This window comes from Lissotriton helveticus, chromosome 2_2, assembly GCF_964261635.1.
Source record: "Lissotriton helveticus chromosome 2_2, aLisHel1.1, whole genome shotgun sequence".
NCBI classification, from domain to species: Eukaryota; Metazoa; Chordata; class Amphibia; order Caudata; family Salamandridae; genus Lissotriton; species Lissotriton helveticus.
The window spans coordinates 132,917,709-132,937,496 of NC_136060.1; the positions used below are offsets into that span (position 1 = coordinate 132,917,709).

General features: G+C 45.7%; 1 protein-coding gene across 4 annotated transcripts in view; it reads right to left on the bottom strand.

The window, feature by feature from the left end:
* The window catches only part of DCUN1D4 (defective in cullin neddylation 1 domain containing 4), a 549,716-nt gene that overhangs the window by 123,143 nt on the left and 406,785 nt on the right, over positions 1 to 19,788 (bottom strand). For all 4 annotated transcript variants that reach the window (XM_078678202.1, XM_078678205.1, XM_078678206.1 and 1 more), the window contains one exon: positions 16,156 to 16,260. In XM_078678202.1, coding sequence (XP_078534328.1) covers positions 16,156 to 16,260 — 105 coding nt within the window. The remainder of the gene's footprint in view (positions 1 to 16,155; positions 16,261 to 19,788) is intronic.

Here is a 19,788-nt window from a genome sequence, read left to right on the forward strand (position 1 = left end):
GCTTTCAGCATGTGGTAAAAGACAGCAAGAAACAAAGCAAGTGAGGACAAAAAGGTAAAGCACCAGATGCTGGAGAAGGGAATTAATGATGACAAAAAGCTTCAAATAAATGATGATTATGGGGATGAAATAATGGATGAATTGTTAACTGAGTGTCCGCCACTTTATGTGGTTCCCATTAAAAATACTGAAAATAGTATACCAGTAAGTACTGAAGTGGATGCTGCTTCTGTTGAACAGGGAGAAACACAGACTGAGATAACTGTGCAGACGTTTCAGATTGACCCACTACCTGTTGATTCAGAACGGACAGTGATACCGCCAGGTGTTACTGCTTCAAATGTGACCGATTCAGTCCAAAAATTGCAAACTGCAGATGCACAGTGTGACCGAGCGTGCCGTACGCACAGAGAACCTACTGATTGGTGGGACTGTATTCCCCTATTACCTGCTGCCTTTACTTCTCAACAGCCGCCGGAACCCGCATGGAGAGAGGAGCAGGAATCTCAATGGACCAGTCCAACTGGGGACGGCTGTCCCTTTAACGACTTGACCTGGAATGACGGAGCCCCGCCCATCACTGGCCCGGGAGGAAGTTCAAAGGTGAGCCCAGACCCGGAAACGACGGACGGCGCTTCCCAGGAGAGAGGAGAATTGAGAGCCGAGGACGGAGGTGGATCGCGAGACGGAGAGAGAAGACGAGACGACTGGAGAACCGGACCTGAGACGAAGCCAGGAGGCCAACAGACTCACGCATCGCCCCGCCACGCACCCACGGGAGGGGCGTGGCTGCAACAGGTACGGGGCCGCGTAGCGGGTTGGGTGGCTCAGAGGGTCCAGCCTCCCGAATGAGTGTACAGTCCCTTGTAAAGTGATTCCCTTCCTTGAACCTGTTCCGGCACGAGCACTCCCTCTCACTGTGTGTACAGGGTTCACCGAGACACGGGTTTCCCTCACCCCAGCCCTACTAACTGTGATTTCCTACTGCTGTCTGACGACGTCTCTCTCTTTCTCTTATTATACCCGGAGGACGAGACGAAGAGAGACGAAGACAGCCCCGCGCATCCAGTGCATCAAACTGGATACCTCGAGAAAACCACCATTTGATCCTGCAGCTTTTGCCCGAGAAAGGATAACGAGCAGGCAACGACGCTGTTATATAAAAATAATACCATCTTTGAAATCCTTGATAAAAGACTCAGCATCTCACTTAAGTTCTCTCCCCTTGGGCCCCTCAGTGTCTACCGACCCGAGTGTAGTCGAACCCCCCCTGGGACACGTGGTGTCAGAAGTGGGATTGTTAACACCTCCCATCTGTAGCGACAAGATGGACACCCTCATTGAGCATATCATAAAGGGACAACAAAAACTCGAGTGGGCGGTAGAACGCCAGCTTTCTGCAGCCCAAGCGGATAGGGAGTTGTTCAAACCTTCCCTGACGGCCCAGATAGAAGGACTGAAGAATGTGCCTCCTCCCCTCCCACATGTAACGGGAGAAGCACGAGTACACTCACCTCACCCTACCGCCATTTCCTTACAAAAGTACATCCAGGGGGAAGACCCGGATGTGTTCCTGTTAAATTTTGAAAGGGCCGCCAGAGCCCTGGGCTGGCCCGAGGACAAATGGCCCTTCTTCCTTGCCCCCCTCCTAACCGGAGAAGCGCAATCGGCCTATCAGGCTGCAAACGCCCTAGGAAACACGCCCATGTAGTGGTGAAGGAGGTGATATTGGATCACCTGGGCTTAGATGAGGAAGCCTATCGGGTGAAGTTCAGAAAGGAACAAGGCTTGCCCGGGGAGAGCCCAAAGACCCTCTTCTTTCGGTTGCGTATGGCCGCCATCAAATGGCTAAAACCGGAGACCTGTAGCAAGGAGGACATCCTCAACAAAATCTACCTAGAACAATTTATGGACGCTCTGCCTTACGCCACCCAAAGATGGCTACGCCAACACGTAGGGCTGGAAGTAGAACAAGCCATCGAGATGGCTGCCCAGTACGCCAGGGCACAACCCCGAATAAGTACCGTGGAATCGGAGAGATCCAACAAAATCTTCCCCCACCCGAAGACAGAGCGGAAACCAAGACCTCCCATCGAAGTCCCCAAGATGAAAGCCCGCGGGATGATGTCTCCCCTGTTTAAAGGACCACAATGTTATGACTGTGGGGAGTGGGGTAACATTGCGAGGATGTTCCCCCCGGAAAAGACCCCCGGAGGAGCCGATGGAGGTGGGATACCTCCCGAAGACGGTGATGTACCCGGCCGAGTTGGGCAGTTCTTTCTACGTGAGTATGAGGATGAATGGTGTCAGGGTGAGGGCCCTCTTGGACTCGGGATGCAAACAGTCCGTAGTGCAGGTGCGCTTTGTCCAACCGGACCAGTATTTACAGGAGACCCAGGTGTTTATCAGGTGTGTCCACGGAGATGTAAAGCCTTACCCGTTGGTGTCCATCTCTGTGGAAATACCGAATAGGAAGGTATGTACTGTTAGGGTAGGAGTGGTTGATACCTTGCCTGAGGATATGACAACCCCGAGTTCCTCTCTCTTTTCCGGGAGACCCTTGCCCCGAGCCCTTCCGAGCCGGTACAAGCGTCCCCCGCATTCGTAACCCCCGAACCCCGGGAAACAGATAGGAGTTTCAGGTTTGCGCAGACAGAAGACAGAACCTTATATAATGCCTTGGAAAGTGCGCACCAAAAACAAGGGAGCCCCTCCAGACGTACCCCCGATTCCTGATCAAGAACGACCTGTTATATAGACAAGCCACGGAGACCAGTGCGTGCCAGTTGTTGGTGCCCTCCTCTTTCCGAGAGCAGGTGTTATTCTTTGCACACACTCATATCACTGCAGGACATTCGGGAAAAGAAAAGACCACAGAAAGGATCATCCGACACTTCTTTTGGCCGGGGATCTACCGGGACGTACAGGACTATTGTGCCAAGTGTGAGGTGTGTCAAAGGAAGAACACCCATCGTCCCAGCGCAGCGCCCCTTCAGCCCATGCCTATCATCGGGGTGCCTTTTGAAAGGGTGGGCATGGACCGATCTACAAAGGGAAATATTTACGCCCTGGTAATGGTGGATTACGCCACTAGATTCGTGGAAGCGTTCCCATTGAGAACCACCACCACCACAGCGATTGCGGAGAGGTTCGTGGAATTGTTTGCCCGTGTCGGATTCCCGAAAGAAGTCCTGACTGATCAGGGCACCCCATTCACATCTAAACTCATGCGAGAAGTGTGTAAAACACTGGGGATCAAACATCTGAGGACATCGGTATATCACCCACAAACCGATGGCCTCGTCGAACGATATAATCAATCCCTGAAATCAACCTTGAAAAAGATGTTGTCATCAGAAGGCACGAACTGGGACCGGCTACTACCTTTGGCCCTTTACGTGTTAAGATCACAGAAACAAAGCAGTCTGGGGTGTTCCTCGTTCGAGTTGTTGTACGGGCGTCTCCCTAGGTCCCTCCTCGAGATGACTAAAGACTTGTGGGAAACAGAGGAAATACAGGAACAAAAGACCATGCTGGAATATACCTCCCAACTCCGATCCCGACTGGGCAAACTGAGGAACCTGGCTCACTCCAGTCTGGAACATCACCAACACCGTTACAAAAAGAACTACGACAAAGGCAAGAAGATGCGGAGCATTGCAGTAGGAAAATGGGCCCTGGTGCTGCTTCCCTCCATAAGCAGCAAAGCCAAGAACGAATGGCAGGGACCCTTTCAGGTCATTGACACTTTAGGACAGACCACCTATCGCTTACGTCTGTCTCCAAGTAAGACCCAGACCTATCATATCAATCTGTTGAAGGAATGGCTGGGACCCATACCCCATGACTCCCAATGGATTGAAGCCGCGTCCCAACCGACCGCATCTATTGTGGAGCACTTAGTGGTGAATCCGGAGCTAACGGCCTCCATGAGGACCGAGCTACAGGGGGTTCTCCTGTCCTTCACCGACATCTTTTCAGACCTACCCGGGAGAACCGACAGGATCGAACATTGCATCGAAACCTACCCAGGGAAAACGGTGAAGCAAAGTCCATACCGAATCCCAGCCGCACGACGAGAGGCCGTCCAGAAAGAGGTACAAGAGATGCTCAAATTGGGCGTGATTCGGCCCTCCACTAGTCATTGGTCATCCCCCATAGTCATGATACCCAAGCCAGATGGGTCCAAGCGTTTCTGTATGGACTTCAGAGCATTGAACGTCATCTCGGACTTCGACACCTACCCGATTCCTAGGGTGGACGAGTTAATTGAAACAAGCATTGGCATTGCCAATAGGTCTCGCTTTTGGGCCCTTATAAGTAGTTATGCAGCATAATTTCCTTGTTGCAACAACATAAAATGTCGCATGCATAAACACTTAGATGGTCCCAAAAGCGAGCCCTATTGGCTATTTGCAATGCAATAAGTCTTGCATTTAGGCAACTTTAAGCTGTTGGCATAGTAAATGACAATGCCTTTTCAATTTATTGTAAAAGTAAAAATTTTTGAAAGTTATTGTCATTTACAATGCCATTATGTTCAATTTAAGTAAATGGGAGACCTATAGCATTGCAAATGATTGTTATTTATGATGTGTAGCCTGGCGTTGCGTGAGTGAGTGAGTGGCGTTGCGTGAGTGAGTGAGTGGCGTTGCGTGAGTGAGTGAGTGGCGTTGCGTGAGTGAGTGGCGTTGCGTGCGTGAGTGAGTGGCGTTGCGTGAGTGAGTGGCGTTGCGTGAGTGAGTGGCGTTGCGTGAGTGAGTGGCGTTGCGTGAGTGAGTGGCGTTGCGTGAGTGAGTGGCGTTGCGTGAGTGAGTGGCGTTGCGTGAGTGAGTGAGTGGCGTTGCGTGAGTGAGTGAGTGGCGTTGCGTGAGTGAGTGAGTGGCGTTGCGTGAGTGAGTGAGTGGCGTTGCGTGAGTGAGTGAGTGGCGTTGCGTGAGTGAGTGAGTGGCGTTGCGTGAGTGAGTGGCGTTGCGTGAGTGAGTGAGTGGCGTTGCGTGAGTGAGTGGCGTTGCGTGAGTGAGTGAGTGGCGTTGCGTGAGTGAGTGAGTGGCGTTGCGTGAGTGAGTGGCGTTGCGTGAGTGAGTGAGTGGCGTTGCGTGAGTGAGTGAGTGGCGTTGCGTGAGTGAGTGAGTGGCGTTGCGTGAGTGAGTGAGTGGCGTTGCGTGAGTGAGTGGCGTTGCGTGTGTGAGTGGCGTTGCGTGTGTGAGTGGCGTTGCGTGTGTGAGTGGCGTTGCGTGTGTGAGTGGCGTTGCGTGTGTGAGTGGCGTTGCGTGTGTGAGTGGCGTTGCGTGTGTGAGTGGCGTTGCGTGTGTGAGTGGCGTTGCGTGTGTGAGTGGCGTTGCGTGTGTGAGTGGCGTTGCGTGTGTGAGTGGCGTTGCGTGTGTGAGTGGCGTTGCGTGTGTGAGTGGCGTTGCGTGGATGAGTGGCGTTGCGTGGATGAGTGGCGTTGCGTGGGTGAGTGGCGTTGCGTGTGTGAGTGGGGTTGCGTGTGTGAGTGGGGTTGCGTGTGTGAGTGGGGTTGCGTGTGTGAGTGGGGTTGCGTGTGTGAGTGGGGTTGCGTGGATGAGTGGGGTTGCGTGGATGAGTGGGGTTGCGTGGATGAGTGGGGTTGCGTGGATGAGTGGGGTTGCGTGGATGAGTTGCGTTGCGTGTGTGAGTGGTGTTGCTTGGGTGAGTGGCGTTGCGTGGGTGAGTGTGGTGTTGCGTGGATGATAGTGGGCTTGCGTGGGTGTGAGTGGCGTTGCGTGTCTGTAAGTGTTGCTGTGTGGGTGAAAGTGGCACAGAGCCTTTGATGTGGCCTGGCGCAGGAGAAATGCTGCTGCTGCTAATTAAATACAAGAGCGGCCGGGAAGCGGCCGGGAAACACAAGTACGGCCGGCCACATAATTAGGGAAGGAGAAGCCGCACAGCACACGCTGGGAGAAGCCCTTTGATGTGCTGTGCGGCCGCGATGCGCGCTCTGTGCTGGGGGAGGGCCATTAGCCTGAACTCGCGGCAAGATCAAACGAAGGGTGGGAGGGACATTGAGGAACAGATGGCCATGAAAGTGTATGGGCCAAAAGCGCGTGCCTGTGGCCACGTGCACTCGAAGAAAACGCCACGAAAAAATGCGGTGGTTTGACAATCAGTTCGAGCACTTGAATTCTCGCCATTTCCCATTCCTTCGGAATGGTAAAGGACGAGACCTAAAAATCGGGGATGCCCAGTACATCACGACCATCGACCTCACGAAGGGGTATTGGCAGGTGCCTCTTCGTGAGGAGGACCGTAAGCAAACAGCCTTCGTCACCGACAATGGCCTGTATGAATTCACCGTACTCCCCTTTGGCCTACATGGCGCTCCGGCGACATTCCAGCGTTTAATGAACACAGTTTTACAGCCCTACACCTCTTTCAGCTCGGCCTACCTGGACGATCTAGTCATCTATAGCAAGGACTGGGGTGAACATCTTAAACACTTGAGGACCATATTGACCGCCCTTCGCCAAGCAGGGCTGCACGTGAACGCAAGAAAATCCCGGGCGGCCTTTACCAGCGTCAGGTATCTGGGGTACGTCTTGGGGGAAGGATCCATTGCGCCCCAGAGCGAGAAGGTTAAAGCCATTACCAACGTCCCTTTTCCCTCCAACAAAAGAGAACTGAGAGCCTTTTTAGGCCTCATAGGCTACTACCGCCGATTTATTGACAGGTTTGCGGAGAAAGCAGCCCCTTTGACTGACCTCCTGGGCAAAGAGAAAAAGAACCGGGAGATAGCGAACCCCTCCCCAGAAGCTCTTGCAGCATTCCACCAGTTAAAAAAATGCATGACCTCTGCCCGGTATTAATGTCCCCGGATTTTGAGAAGCCCTTTTCACTCGCCACAGATGCCTCGGGTGTAGGCATTGGCGCAGTCTTATCCCAAACCGTTGCGGATGGACAAGAACACCCAGTGGTATACATAAGCAGAAAGCTATTTCCCCGGGAAAGTAGATATTCCACCATTGAGAGGGAGGGTCTAGCAATTAAGTGGGCTGTGGAGAAACTACGCTATTACTTAGAGGGGAAACCATTCATCCTCCATACAGATCACGCACCCTTGAAGTGGATGTATCAGAACAGCAGCAAGAACACCAGGGTGCTGCGGTGGATCCTATCCTTGCAGCCCTACTCCTTTTCAGTGCAGCACCGCAAGGGCAAGGAGAACGGTAATGCGGACTTTTTGTCCCGAATGCCTCCTCTCCCCGAACGGGAGATGCCAGGGGGGGGAGGTATGTGACGGAGCGTGCTGTACGCACAGAGAACCTACTGATTGGTGGGACTGTATTCCCCTATTACCTGCTGCCTTTACTTCTCAACAGCCGCCGGAACCCGCATGGAGAGAGGAGCAGGAATCTCATTGGACCAGTCCAACTGGGGACGGCTGTCCCTTTAACGACTTGACCTGGAATGACGGAGCCCCGCCTATCACTGGCCCGGGAGGAAGTTCAAAGGTGAGCCCAGACCCGGAAACGACGGACGGCGCTTCCCAGGAGAGAGGAGAATTGAGAGCCGAGGACAGAGGTGGATCGCGAGACGGAGAGAGAAGACGAGACGACTGGACAACCGGACCTGGGACGAAGCCAGGAGGCCAACGGACTCGCGCTTCGCCCTGCCACGCACCCATGGGAGGGGCGTGGCTGCAACAGGTACGGGGCCGCGTAGCGGGTTGGGTGGCTCAGAGGGTCCAGCCTCCCGAATGAGTGTACAGTCCCTTGTAAAGCGATTCCCTTCCTTGAACCTGTTCCAGCACGAGCACTCCCTCTCACTGTGTGTACAGGGTTCACCGAGACACGGGTTTCCCTCACCCCCGGCCCTACGAACTGTGATTTCCTACTGCTGTCTGACGACGTCTCTCTCTCTTTCTCTTATTATACCCGGAGGACGAGACGAAGAGAGACGAAGACAGCCCCGCACATCCAGTGCATCAAACTGGATACCTCGAGAAAACCACCATTTGATCCTGCAGCTTTTGCCCGAGAAAGGATAACGAGCAGGCAACGACGCTGTTATATAAAAATAAAACCATCTTTGAAATCCTTGATAAAAGACTCAGCATCTCACTTAAGTTCTCTCCCCTTGGGCCCCTCAGTGTCTACTGACCCGAGTGTAGTCGAACCCCCCCTGGGACACACAGATAATGCCAAGAAAAATGATGACTACCCCAATTAATATGTTCCCTACTCAAAAGGTTCAAAGAGCTGCAGAATCAGTGATTATGGCATCGTTTATATTAGAAACTCAGAATTCACAGATTATTGAACAGAAATTACCCCAGACAGTCCAAGCACTGGACGGTGTGGGGGGTGGGGGGGGGGTTGGAAGGGAATGGTCTTTACAACATCTGCAGCCCAGGATAAAATGAATATATTTGAAAATGGGATTTTTCAAACCTGCTTTGAGGAAGCAGTAGTGATTAAAAAGATAGAGAACATGAGGGAACAAATTAACCTATCCCCCTGAAAAAGAGAGACAGCTTAATTTTTTTAATTCAGCACTTGAATATGAAGAAATTAACAGTCCCTGCTGTTTAAATAATGAAAATGTGAACCAGTGTCAGGAAAAATAATTAATTTCCCTGAGTAAGGAAACAGCTGCACGTGCTAGAAGGACACATGGACTGACAGATTTGGCTAAGAATTATGAAATTGATGTTGCAGGAAGTTTTCCATTTCAGAAAAGTTTTAAGGTACATATGGATGATGAAGCAAATGAGAAAATGTGTTCTTCAGGAATGCAATTGCACATTGCAGAAATAATAAAATAGATTTTCAAATGCAATGGGTTTGAGAAATTAGGAGACAAATGGGCAAGAAAACTTGAGAAGAAAAAGAAACCACCAGACCTTGTTAGGGAAAATAATAAAAAGGATGAGGGAGAAACTTTTGCTTACTCATTAAGAGAAAAGGTGGGAGAAGTGCACGTGCATGGGCTACAGAATAAAAGTGAACTTGCAGCAATTCTGAACACATTCCCACAATTGAGACAAATTTATGCTGTGGTACCCACAAGTTGTGAATTAATTTGGAAATGTTCTTTTACATTGCCATGCAGACTAAATTGAGGTTTGGTTTCAATATAAAGTTGTTGTGCAAAGGAGACAATGAAAAAGGTTTGCATGAATGCACCATCATTTTCTGTTGTTATGGAGGAAAATATAGCAGTGATTACTTTCCTGAAGGGCAGAGTGCCAGCTAAGGATGTTGATTGGGTACAGATTAAAAGAACACAGGATGGAAGTAAAATAGTTTTGGTTTGTGCAAATTCAGGTATGGATGTTGTACTGCTGGAAAATGTGTCCTTTTGCCATCTTTATAACACATTCGAGCATTGGAAGAAGAAATATAAATTTAAACATGATGCACAAAAACAGAGAAATGCAGATACAAAATATGCTAGTTAAGCAAATGCAAATATCAGTTCAGAAACGGGTACCAATGGCAGGAATTTCTCAAGCACAGATGGTCCCATAAAATATGGAAAATGCTAAAATTAATTTAAATAAATTGTCCAGAGCAAATGGGAATTATTTCCAGAGACAAAATCAGAACCCAGTCCAACAGGTTGCTGTGTTTGAAAATGAGAGTTTTAACCCTCACAATCCTGAATTTACCAAGTCCATTGTGAAAGCAGTGGAAGATCCAGACTTGGTTAGAAGAGTTTTAAACAAAGAAATTACAAACCCAGTTTTAAAAGAATTTGCACCCAAAATAGGCCCATTTGAGGAAAATTGCCAAATTGTTGTTTATGACTCAGGCTTAGCAGGAACACAATTGTTTTGCATATTAACAGCACAAATTACTGTACACCAGATAATGTTAATTTTCAGATTCCTGATGAGAATGTACATTTTAAAATAGCCCAACAAGAGACAGCTGTAGCATTGTTTTGCGAAAAGACAGTTGAAAAATTACCTTCTGATTTGAAAGAAATAATAAATACAGGAATAAGAGAATTCACAGAGAAGGATGCCAGATTAACCCCTTCCATACTCATGACGAGCTCAGCTCGTCATGCAGTACACTGCTCGTGTGCTCATGACGAGCTGAGCTCGTCAAGAACAATGGGAAAAAATGAGTGCCAGCGCTGAGGGGGAAATGCTGTAGCATTGATGGTGTTAATAAAATGTGCAGAACATGTCTTATTAAAGTTAGAACCAGATGACATATATTCAAGAACATTCATCAGTTGCAGAAATGTTACCCATAAAAGATTTTTGATGGAATTGATTGAACGTTTATTTAACTTTCTGATCACAGGTTCACAGAAAATAAATGAAAAGAACAGAGAAGTGCAGGAGATTAAAAACATAATTTTTCCATGTTGTCCTGTGGTACCGAATCCAGCCAAAATATTTTTTCATATTCCAGGTGTTGCAGAATGGCTTACTTTTATTGATTATTGCCAAGTTCATGTCACAATGCCATTGCATGAGAATAGTCAGGAGTACTGTCAAAAAGAGATAAATACCTGGGACACAAAATTAGAAAGGGAGGTAGAATGGTGTCACCAGAGAGGGTGGAAATAATTCCCAAGCTAAATCCACCTCAAATTCAGAAAGAAGTCAGAAAATCTTTGGGAATGGTTGGCTGCTGTAGAGTGGTTACTAAACCTTTTCATAGTGGCTAAGCCTTTACTGAGGCTGACACACAAGGATATGTCTGATCCGCTTCCATTGGACAACAATTGCACAAAAGCATTCCTAGAGTAGAAAGAGAAATAAATGTTGCGCCCCAGCACTAGGAATGAAAGTTTATTTGAAAGAAAATACACCAATTTGCAGTTCGAGGGAGGGCTGCGCCCTCTCAGTGCCTATTCAAAAACATGAATGTTTGCAAGGGTATTTAGTAATGTATTTCCCAATGACCTTTGACCCCAACTTCACAGAAATGTCAGCAAGTGATGAAACTGAATACGAGTGTCTAAATGTTATGAAAATATGCATAAAGCTAAAATCAGACTTTAAGGATGAACGTCTGAGTCAGCCCAACAAGGTCCATTTCGTAGATGGCCCATATTTGAAAGGTAACAATGACATATTAAAAGCAGCACATGCTGAGCTCCCTATACATTATGTTGTCAAAGCCTCATGGCTTTCAGTAGTTACCTCATCCCGAAATTCGAAATTGATTGCCCTTACGATAACATGCAGTATATCTGCATAATTGGGAGTCACTGTTGTCATGGGAGAGAGAAATTCTAATTGAGTTGCACAAAATTGTGTTCTGTTAGCATATACATTCTATGGAATCTTAACAGGTGAACTAAAAGAGGCTCAAGAAAATGTTTCAGAAGCAGAACAACAACAGGGTTGTATCAGAACTGTTTTTGAGGAAAATGACAACTGCATAGTGGCAAATGTGTTATTGCAAAAACTGTATAGATTTTTTTTTGCAAAACCATGTATAGATTGCCAGTTTCTTTGAAATCAGATCATGATGAGGTTTCAAAGATAACGAGTGCAGAACAGATTGGACAAGGAGTGGATTGTAGCTATCTGCCTGAAGTTTTAAGCATAATAAAGAAACACAAAGGGAGCACAGAGTTACACTTTGCAAAAGACTTTTTCAGCAACACCAAAGTGGCTTGAAAATGCATGTGCAAATGCACTTGTGGAAAACACTGATGAGAACACTAGCCATTGCTGTGTAGGTCTGGTTGATGTAGAGTGTGCAGTTTCTCACCAGATTGTAGCTGCTACCCAAGATCTGCATAATGGATGGTGCAACGACTTTGATCTAAGAGATGCTGTGCTGAAACATCTGAATCTGATCAAAGTTAAAATAAGAGTGAAAGGCTTAGGTTGAAAAAGTGCAAAGGATTGATGGTGCTCTGTCACAGTTTCTCAGCACCTTAGTGGTTAAATTTACATGGAGAAAGTACAGAATGCCACACTGTATGAGCCTTACTGATGGCAAGGTGATGACAAAGAGCAAAGAAACGCTGAAACTGTCCTGTTGAATTCTCTTTTTATTATTTTAGTTACTTATTTTACAGAAGACGAACAGCTCCAAGAAGCTACTTACAGAACTCTGCACTGAACATTTGAGCTTGGCTACATAGGATCTGATTGCAGACTCGACTTGTGTTTGGCTTAGAAATAGAAGTAAAATTGTTGTATGCTCAGCTTTTGCAATAAAAAGGTCACCTGTGAAATTAAATTAGTGTAATGATTTATAAATCATTTGATTATGATTTGATATCATCAGAAGGGTGGACTGATGGAGCAGATTTCATCCGGAGTCAGGCAGTGCTTTAGTTTTGTGCTTCAGACAGACTGCATTTAAATTGACACACTCATTTTGGTGCAAGTTAAAACACATGGCACATGAAGACATGAAATGAGGCCTAGTCAGTCTGAAATGCTTGTGCTGAATGTGTTTTTGCAGTGTTGAGAAAAACTTCTGATTTAAGTGGCTTTTTTGTAGCTTTGAGGATAACCATAGAATGTGTTCTCTCTTCCCAGCTCATCTTCCTTGCAATCTACATTCACTATTCCTGTCTTAAGAGACTTTGGCTTTGTTGCATATTTGGATAAACATGTTCAGTTTAGAACACCTCTTTTTATAATGTGTTTTAATTAACAATACATGAAACACTAGACATGGGGCAAAATGCTTTTTGCATGAAAAGCTATCTAAAACATTAAAGCATGTTGCTATGAGTATGTATTAACTGTGTGTGCTTTGAAAATTTACACTAATGCATGTTTATGCTCTGTTGCACATTGCACATTTTTGCATGTTGTAGACAAATAATAAAAAAAGCTGCTTTAAACGAATAGCTTTGCTAGGTAATAATTTATAAAGGGTATTTGTATGGGGGTGGAAAAACAATGGGTTTATTTACATAAAGTTAATACTCTTTTGTGTTTGTTTTGTTTTTGGGCCTAAGATAAAATGTCTGCCTGTGAATCCAGCAAGGCTGTGACTTGCATTAAAAGAAGAGAGCATGCGCAGATTATACCAGCTTGCCTCAAGACACAAAGGAGTCAAGGCCATTGTGAACTGCACATTCTTGTTATTGTGTCAATGTACCAGTGTTAGTTACAGTATCCTTCCTGTGAGCGATGTGACAGGAAAGAAGGAAAATAGAATGAAACATTTTTCCGAGTAAATGTTGCCAAAACATATAAATGTATTAATCATTAACGCTTTTTTTGTTAAAAAACAGTATGTTTTGGAATTTGCAATGAGATCAGAATGGTGCGAACCTCATGCCATTGGCTAACCAATCAGGTACAAGCTTTTCTGAATATGAAACATTTTTGTGTAGTCTGCCAAGAATTAGAGTATGAATAATGACCTCTTAGGGGGTGTGGGGGCTTTTCTCTTTAAGCCAGGGGGCCTCTGTCAGGGAGGGAGGAGAGAGGAGAGGCAGCAGAGGAGATCAGACATCATATGGGTTAGGTACATGATCGTCGCGGGTGCAGTCTGGGAGGGGATTGCGTCCAAGGAGAGTCAGGTGGGGGGTTTCTTGCTCATATTTTGTTTTAGAGAAGTCCATGCACGTCATATTTTTGGCAAGGCAGATCACATTCCTCTGTGGACTGGTGAAGGGCGGGCTGTCTTACTCCTAAACACAGACAGGCAGAAGGTAGAATTAGATGCTAAAACTTTAAGTTTATGCTTTGACTAATTAACTAGGTCTGAAAAGATTTGTCTTATGCATTTATTTCTCTTTATGGGAGATTTTTGCCAACTATTAATTATTGATTAGCCTTGCAAAACGTACTCTTTTTCTTAGAAACTCTTTAGGAGTGTTGACTGACATATTGCGCCTCATTTTCTTTTCTACATGTGATGCTTATATGCAGACTGTAATATGTTCTGTATTAATGCTATTTTTCCTGTTTCCGAAATTCTGTAACCTGATTGTTATTTGAATAATGAATAAAGGTTTAGAGAAAACCTTTTTTTTTTTTACTAGAAAATAAAACCCTTTAAAATACTCACCAACTCTCTTTATTGGCTTAAATAATAATGGCATTTTTGACTGTGCATGTTTATGTAAAGTCTCCTGAAGGTAATACATGGTGTCAAGGGCCCAACACCTTTTCAGCGGTAAAATAGAGGTAGATGAGGTTTTGTATTGAGAAATTACAGTGAAATTACTGCTGTATCACAGGCTCCCTAGTACAAACCTGCAGCCTCTTTGAGACCGCACCGATCCACATTGACTTCAATGGGACACCCGACGCTGTATTGCATCTCTGTACCTGGCCGTCCCAGTGCCACCCGAGGTGACCTGTTGGTGCTGCCTTGGACCTTGCCCTATACTCACCTTAAGTCCTCTTAAGTCCAGGAGATTGGTCTCTTAAGTCGTTGTAAAGAACTTGTATGCAGCGTTTGTTTTTTCTCTGTAGGATAACATTTTTGCTTCTGAAAATTGCAGTTACGACTTTTGAAAACTAAAAACATTCCTATCGCAAAACATACTCAGCTGCTGTTATTTTTATAAATTGGTGCTTATTGAGTCATGTGTACAATTTATTGACTGTTTGTATTGCAGATGTCTAACACTCCTCTCTGATAAGCCTAAGGTTGTGCAACCACACTATCCCCTAAGAGAGCCCCTTGGGCTTGCTAGAGCAAGCCCCGGTCCACTTATAAAGGATACCTGGACTCTCTGCACATTATAACTCTTTTTGGTAAACTATATAAAGAGCCAGCTTCATACAGCCTGGAGGTAGCGGAGGTCAATATGGCGGCTCACCAGGGTCCAGAGCAAGTATCCATAAGTGCCTCATTAAAAGGCAAGAGGGGCTCTGTTGATGTCAAAACTGGAGCGGAAGGAGGCCTCATAGGGGGCTTGGAGCATCAGCTGGCATAAAGAACCCACCTACAGTAACCCAGGTGGAGAACCTCCTGGTTTTGTGGGACCAGTAGGTGCGCCAGAGAGAGTTGACAAGGATTCAAAGAGTCCTAGCATGGCCTCGTAGAACTCTTGGATTTGTTCAGCAGTAGGGGATGGCCCCGAAACACAGGTTGTGTTGGAACAAATAGCAGGATTGGCTCTGAAGTCGAACAACTTCGGAAGCGAAAACGATATGTGTGGCATCAACCCCTGCAGCCTCAGGAGAGTGTGATTGATAGGAAGGAGTAGAGTCCCGCTTAGATTTCTTGCATTTTTTCTTCAACTGACCCGATAAATTTGATGGACAAGAAGACAAGCCTCTGGAATTACTCCTGTGACTTCTTGATCTCAAACAGGACCGAGACTGAACTTTCAACTTGCACATCCTTTATTGCAGTCTTTTGGAGCTTGGCAATGACGGGTTTAGTATTTCAGCCTTGTATGACATTCGGGTTCATCAGTCAATGCAGGCTTTAAAAGTCATGGCTTGACCTCAGGCAAATTTGGTGAGGATCTGTCACAGACATTTCTTTGCGACAGTCCTTACTGGGCTAAAACATGCCGTTTTGGGGGATGAGATACCCCTTGCACTCTCTAAAAGAAAGGAACTGACATCAGCACCCTGGAGTGGCAGACATACAGGCTCTGCATGGACTTTCCGGACCAGAACGGCACTACCTTGCCGCGTACCGGTGAACAGATGCCCTGCTGAAAAGTTTCCGATCGGACGCGTGTGAATATTCAAAAGGTGATGAATCTGCTGCTAGAAGTCTATCAGAATTAAGGCTCATTTAGAGTTAGCAGAAGTGCTGATTTTACACCCCTGGATTCTCAGCTGGCCCCACCACACGTAAACCTTGACCAGTCGGTCCGTCCACCACAGGCTCACCACATGGTAGCGCTCATAGCACCCTATTTAGGCAGGGCTATTTTCACTTAGTTTTACTACCTGCAACCGTAAATGTAAGTAAAGCGGTTTCGCGTAGGGACAAAGTCAAAATTCTGAAAGCAAACTCCTGCTTTAGAAGTTCATTTACTGTGAACAAAAACCTTTGTTGAGTGGGCAAATCAAATATGGCGCACAATTTTACTTGAAATTGGAACTCATTTATTGAGACCCTTTGTAAATATAGCCCATCTTTCTCTCCTCAACACACACAGTTAAGGTCTGTAGGATGAATTCATTCTGGGAACACACGTTGCAGATAATGTTCCAGGTTAACACAGACTTCTATTTGTAGCATAGGGTGTAAATATACACAAAACATTGATGTCCTTTACCTCTAAAAACTGGTGAAAAACTGGAAACAGAGGCCAAACTTTTCCTAGTAAGAGTCCCAGCATGCACTTCGCTGTATTTATGTCTAGACTGCGTTGGTCCTTCTCCTGTTAAAATAAATAATAACAGAAAATAAGAACATTGCATATTGTAAAGCACCAATAAAGCTAGCAGAGTGTTTCAAGTAAAAATTAGAAGTTGAAGTTTGAAGATTGGCTGAAAGGAAATAGAGGAAAGCAAACCTGAATACAAAGCATTTCACACAGCTTTACCTAATTGCATCCAGACACCCATGAGAAAGTCTGAATTACATGCTGGGAGAGAAAAAACAGGCTGTCCATATATAGGAGATGTACTCATTATTTAATTTTTATTTTACATGAGGGCCGGGTTGCATTGACTTCATTTCCATAATGATCACATAGACTAGGCAGAAATCACATTTACTATGAATTAAAGGAAAATGCTACTTACCAGTATGCATCTGTTCTTGGCATGTAGAGCTGAAGAGTTACACACTGTGCATAGATCGCCCGGATGTCTGCAGTTGTTTTGTCCTGAAAAGTATTTGGAAGTCATGGGTTAGTTGACTCCTCCTTTGGACAATAGTGCGCATGGGCATCGGCTCCATCCTTAGATTGTTTTTCGCCAGTAGGGAAATAATGGAGTTTGTAAGATACAGGAAGGATGCTCATGTAAGCTGTATCTAACTAAGATAATACTGGAACAGATAAAGGTAGCCGGGGAGGCGGGTGGGCATGTGTAACTCTACAGCTCTACATGCCAAGAACAGATGCATACTGGTAAGTAGTATATCCGTTCGAGGCATATGAGCTGCAGATTACACACTGTGCATAGATTGTAAAGCAGTAGCCACTCTTGGCGGCGACCACGCGTATCTGTTGCAGTAGTTTGGAACAGTGTTTTGAGTACAGCCTGACCCACAGTAGCTTGTTGTTTGGTTTGCACATCTACACAATAGTGTTTTGTGAATGTGTGTGGTATAGACCATGTGGCTGCTTTGCATATGTCATCTAGGGGAATGTTCCCTAAAAATGCCATTGAAGCCCCCATCTTTCTAGTAGAGTGGGCTTTAGTAGGAATAGATAATGTATGTTTAGCTTTGTGGTAGCAAATTTGTATACATTTGACAATCCACCTAGCTATCCCTGATTTTGATATGGGTTACCTTTGTGTGGTGGTGAGAAAGACATAAAAAGTGGTTTACTTTTACGAAAGGACTGTGTTCTTTCAATGTAGTAAAGCAATGCTCTTTTGACATCTAAAGTATGAAGAGCTCTTTCTGCGACTGTCTGTGGCTGCGAAAAGAATACTGGCAGCTCTACAGATTGATTGAGATGAAAGGGTGAAATGACTTCTGGAAGGAATTTAGGATTGGTACGGAGTACAACCGTATTATGATGCATTTGCAGAAAAGGTTCATGAATGGTTAATGCTTGTGGCTCACTAACTCTTCTTAGAGAAGTAATAGCTACAAGGAAAGCAACTTTCCAGGTTAAGAATGTATGTAAAGGTTCAAATGGAGGTTCCATTAACCGTGTGAGAACAATGTTTAAATTACACACAGGTGAAGGTGGTGATCTGAGAGGAATTATTCTTTTGAGGCCCTCCATAAAAGCAGGCAGGTGCCATAAAGAGTGATGGATGTTGTCTATGTTGTAGGAATGCTGCAATGGCAGCAAGATGCAGTCTAATAGATGTGTACGCTAGGTTACATCTTTGGAGGTGTATTAAGTACCCTATGATGTGTTGAATAGACACATCTAGAGGATTGATGTCGTTGTTATGGCAGTATATTAAATAACGCTTCCACTTGGCTGCCTAACATGCCCTAGTGGTGGGACGTCTAGCTTCTTTAATGACGTTCATACAGTCAGGAGGAAGGTTAAAATAACCAAACTCTAGGACTTCAGGAGCCAGATCGCTAGGTTGAGCTGAGCTGGGTCCGGGTGTCTGATCTCTCCATGGTTCTGGGTTAGGAAGCGTGGAGACAGGCGTAGCTTTTGGTGCGGTACCACAGAAAGTTGCAGCAGTGAGGTGTACCAGGGTTGTCTGGCCCAAGTTGGAGCAACTAGAATGAGAGTGAGATAATGTTGCTGAAGTTTGCGCACCATTAGTGGAAGCAGTGGGAGAGGTGGAAAAGCGTCCGCAAATTTGCCGGACCAGTTCATCCATATGGCATTGCCTTTGGACAGCGGGTGTGGATACCTGGCGGCGAAGCTTGTGGGTGAAGTTCCCACCCGTGGATCTGTTGTGTCTGTCGGCTTAACAGATCGGCCATGGTGTTTTGTACCCCTGGAACATGTTGGACTAAAAGGAAGATGTTCTGAGGTATAGCCCATCTCCATATCAGCTGCGCTAACAGAGTTGCAGAGAGTGTGTCCCTCCTTGCTTGTTTATGTAGTATATGGCTGTCATATTGTCCGTGCGGACTAAGACAGCTTTGCCCGATATGTGCTTTTGGAATGCTTTTAGGGCTCGAAAAAAGGCTAGTAACTCCAGATGTTTTTTTTTTTTAAATTCTGTTTATTAAAGTTTTTCCAGAGAACAACATTACATAATAATCAAGAATCAGACCATTACATTTCCGCATTCATTATCCATGTGTAGACAGTTCATTGTACCAGAACAAAACCAAATATACAAGGGCAATTTGTACTTACAGTTCGCTGCATAAAATGAGAGAGACTCATCAACAGTTACTCGTGAGAAGTCGTGGCAGTATTACATACATATTCTGTAAAGAAGAACCAATAATCTTTTGGTCGGGACCTTGCCGGCAATTCTTCCTCATATGTTAACAGTTTGTCTCTATAAGAAGTCATGTCACTCATCCATTGTTTAACAGTTGGAACTTTTGTACTATTCCAATTTTTCGATATCTGATGGTTGGCTAATAACGCTATCGCACAAAATTTATGCTTCACTGCTCTCACATTTATCAGCAGTCCTAATAAACAGGTCTTTATACTGCATCCTATTTCCGTTCCTACCATGACTGCAAGAGTGGAAGTGACCTCCACACAATATTCCTTTATCTTCGAACAGTGCCATGCTAAGTGTATAAAGTCAGCTTCTGCCACGCCACATCTTTTACATCTCGCATCATCTTGTACCCCATATCGATATAATTTTGCCGGCGTGTAATATGTTTGGTGCAGATATTTGAAGTGTATAAGTCTTAGATTACCATTAGGTGTGAGCAGTTGAACTAAGGTAGAGTTGTATGCACGACCGGTCACAACACTAGGTCTTTTAGTTGTCCCTGAGCCTGGTTCCACTGTCGCGCCAAGCATTCCTGAAGCGGACGCATGTGCAGCCTCGCGTGTGGGACTATAAAGATGCAGGAGGCCATCATGCCTATCAGCTGCATAAACACTTGCGCTGGGAGTGAGTGTTGGGGCCTGAATTTTTGAATCAGCACTTGCATGCTGTTGACTCTTGCTGAGTTTGGCTGTGCTGTTGCGGTCAGAGTGTTTATTTCTGCGCCCAAGTACTGTTGTTGATGTGCGGGTTGAAGATGAGATTTTTGGTAATTTAGTGAAAATCCCAGACTGTGCAAGAGGTGAATTGTGCGGGATATGTGGCTGGCACATTGCTGGGCCGACTTTGCT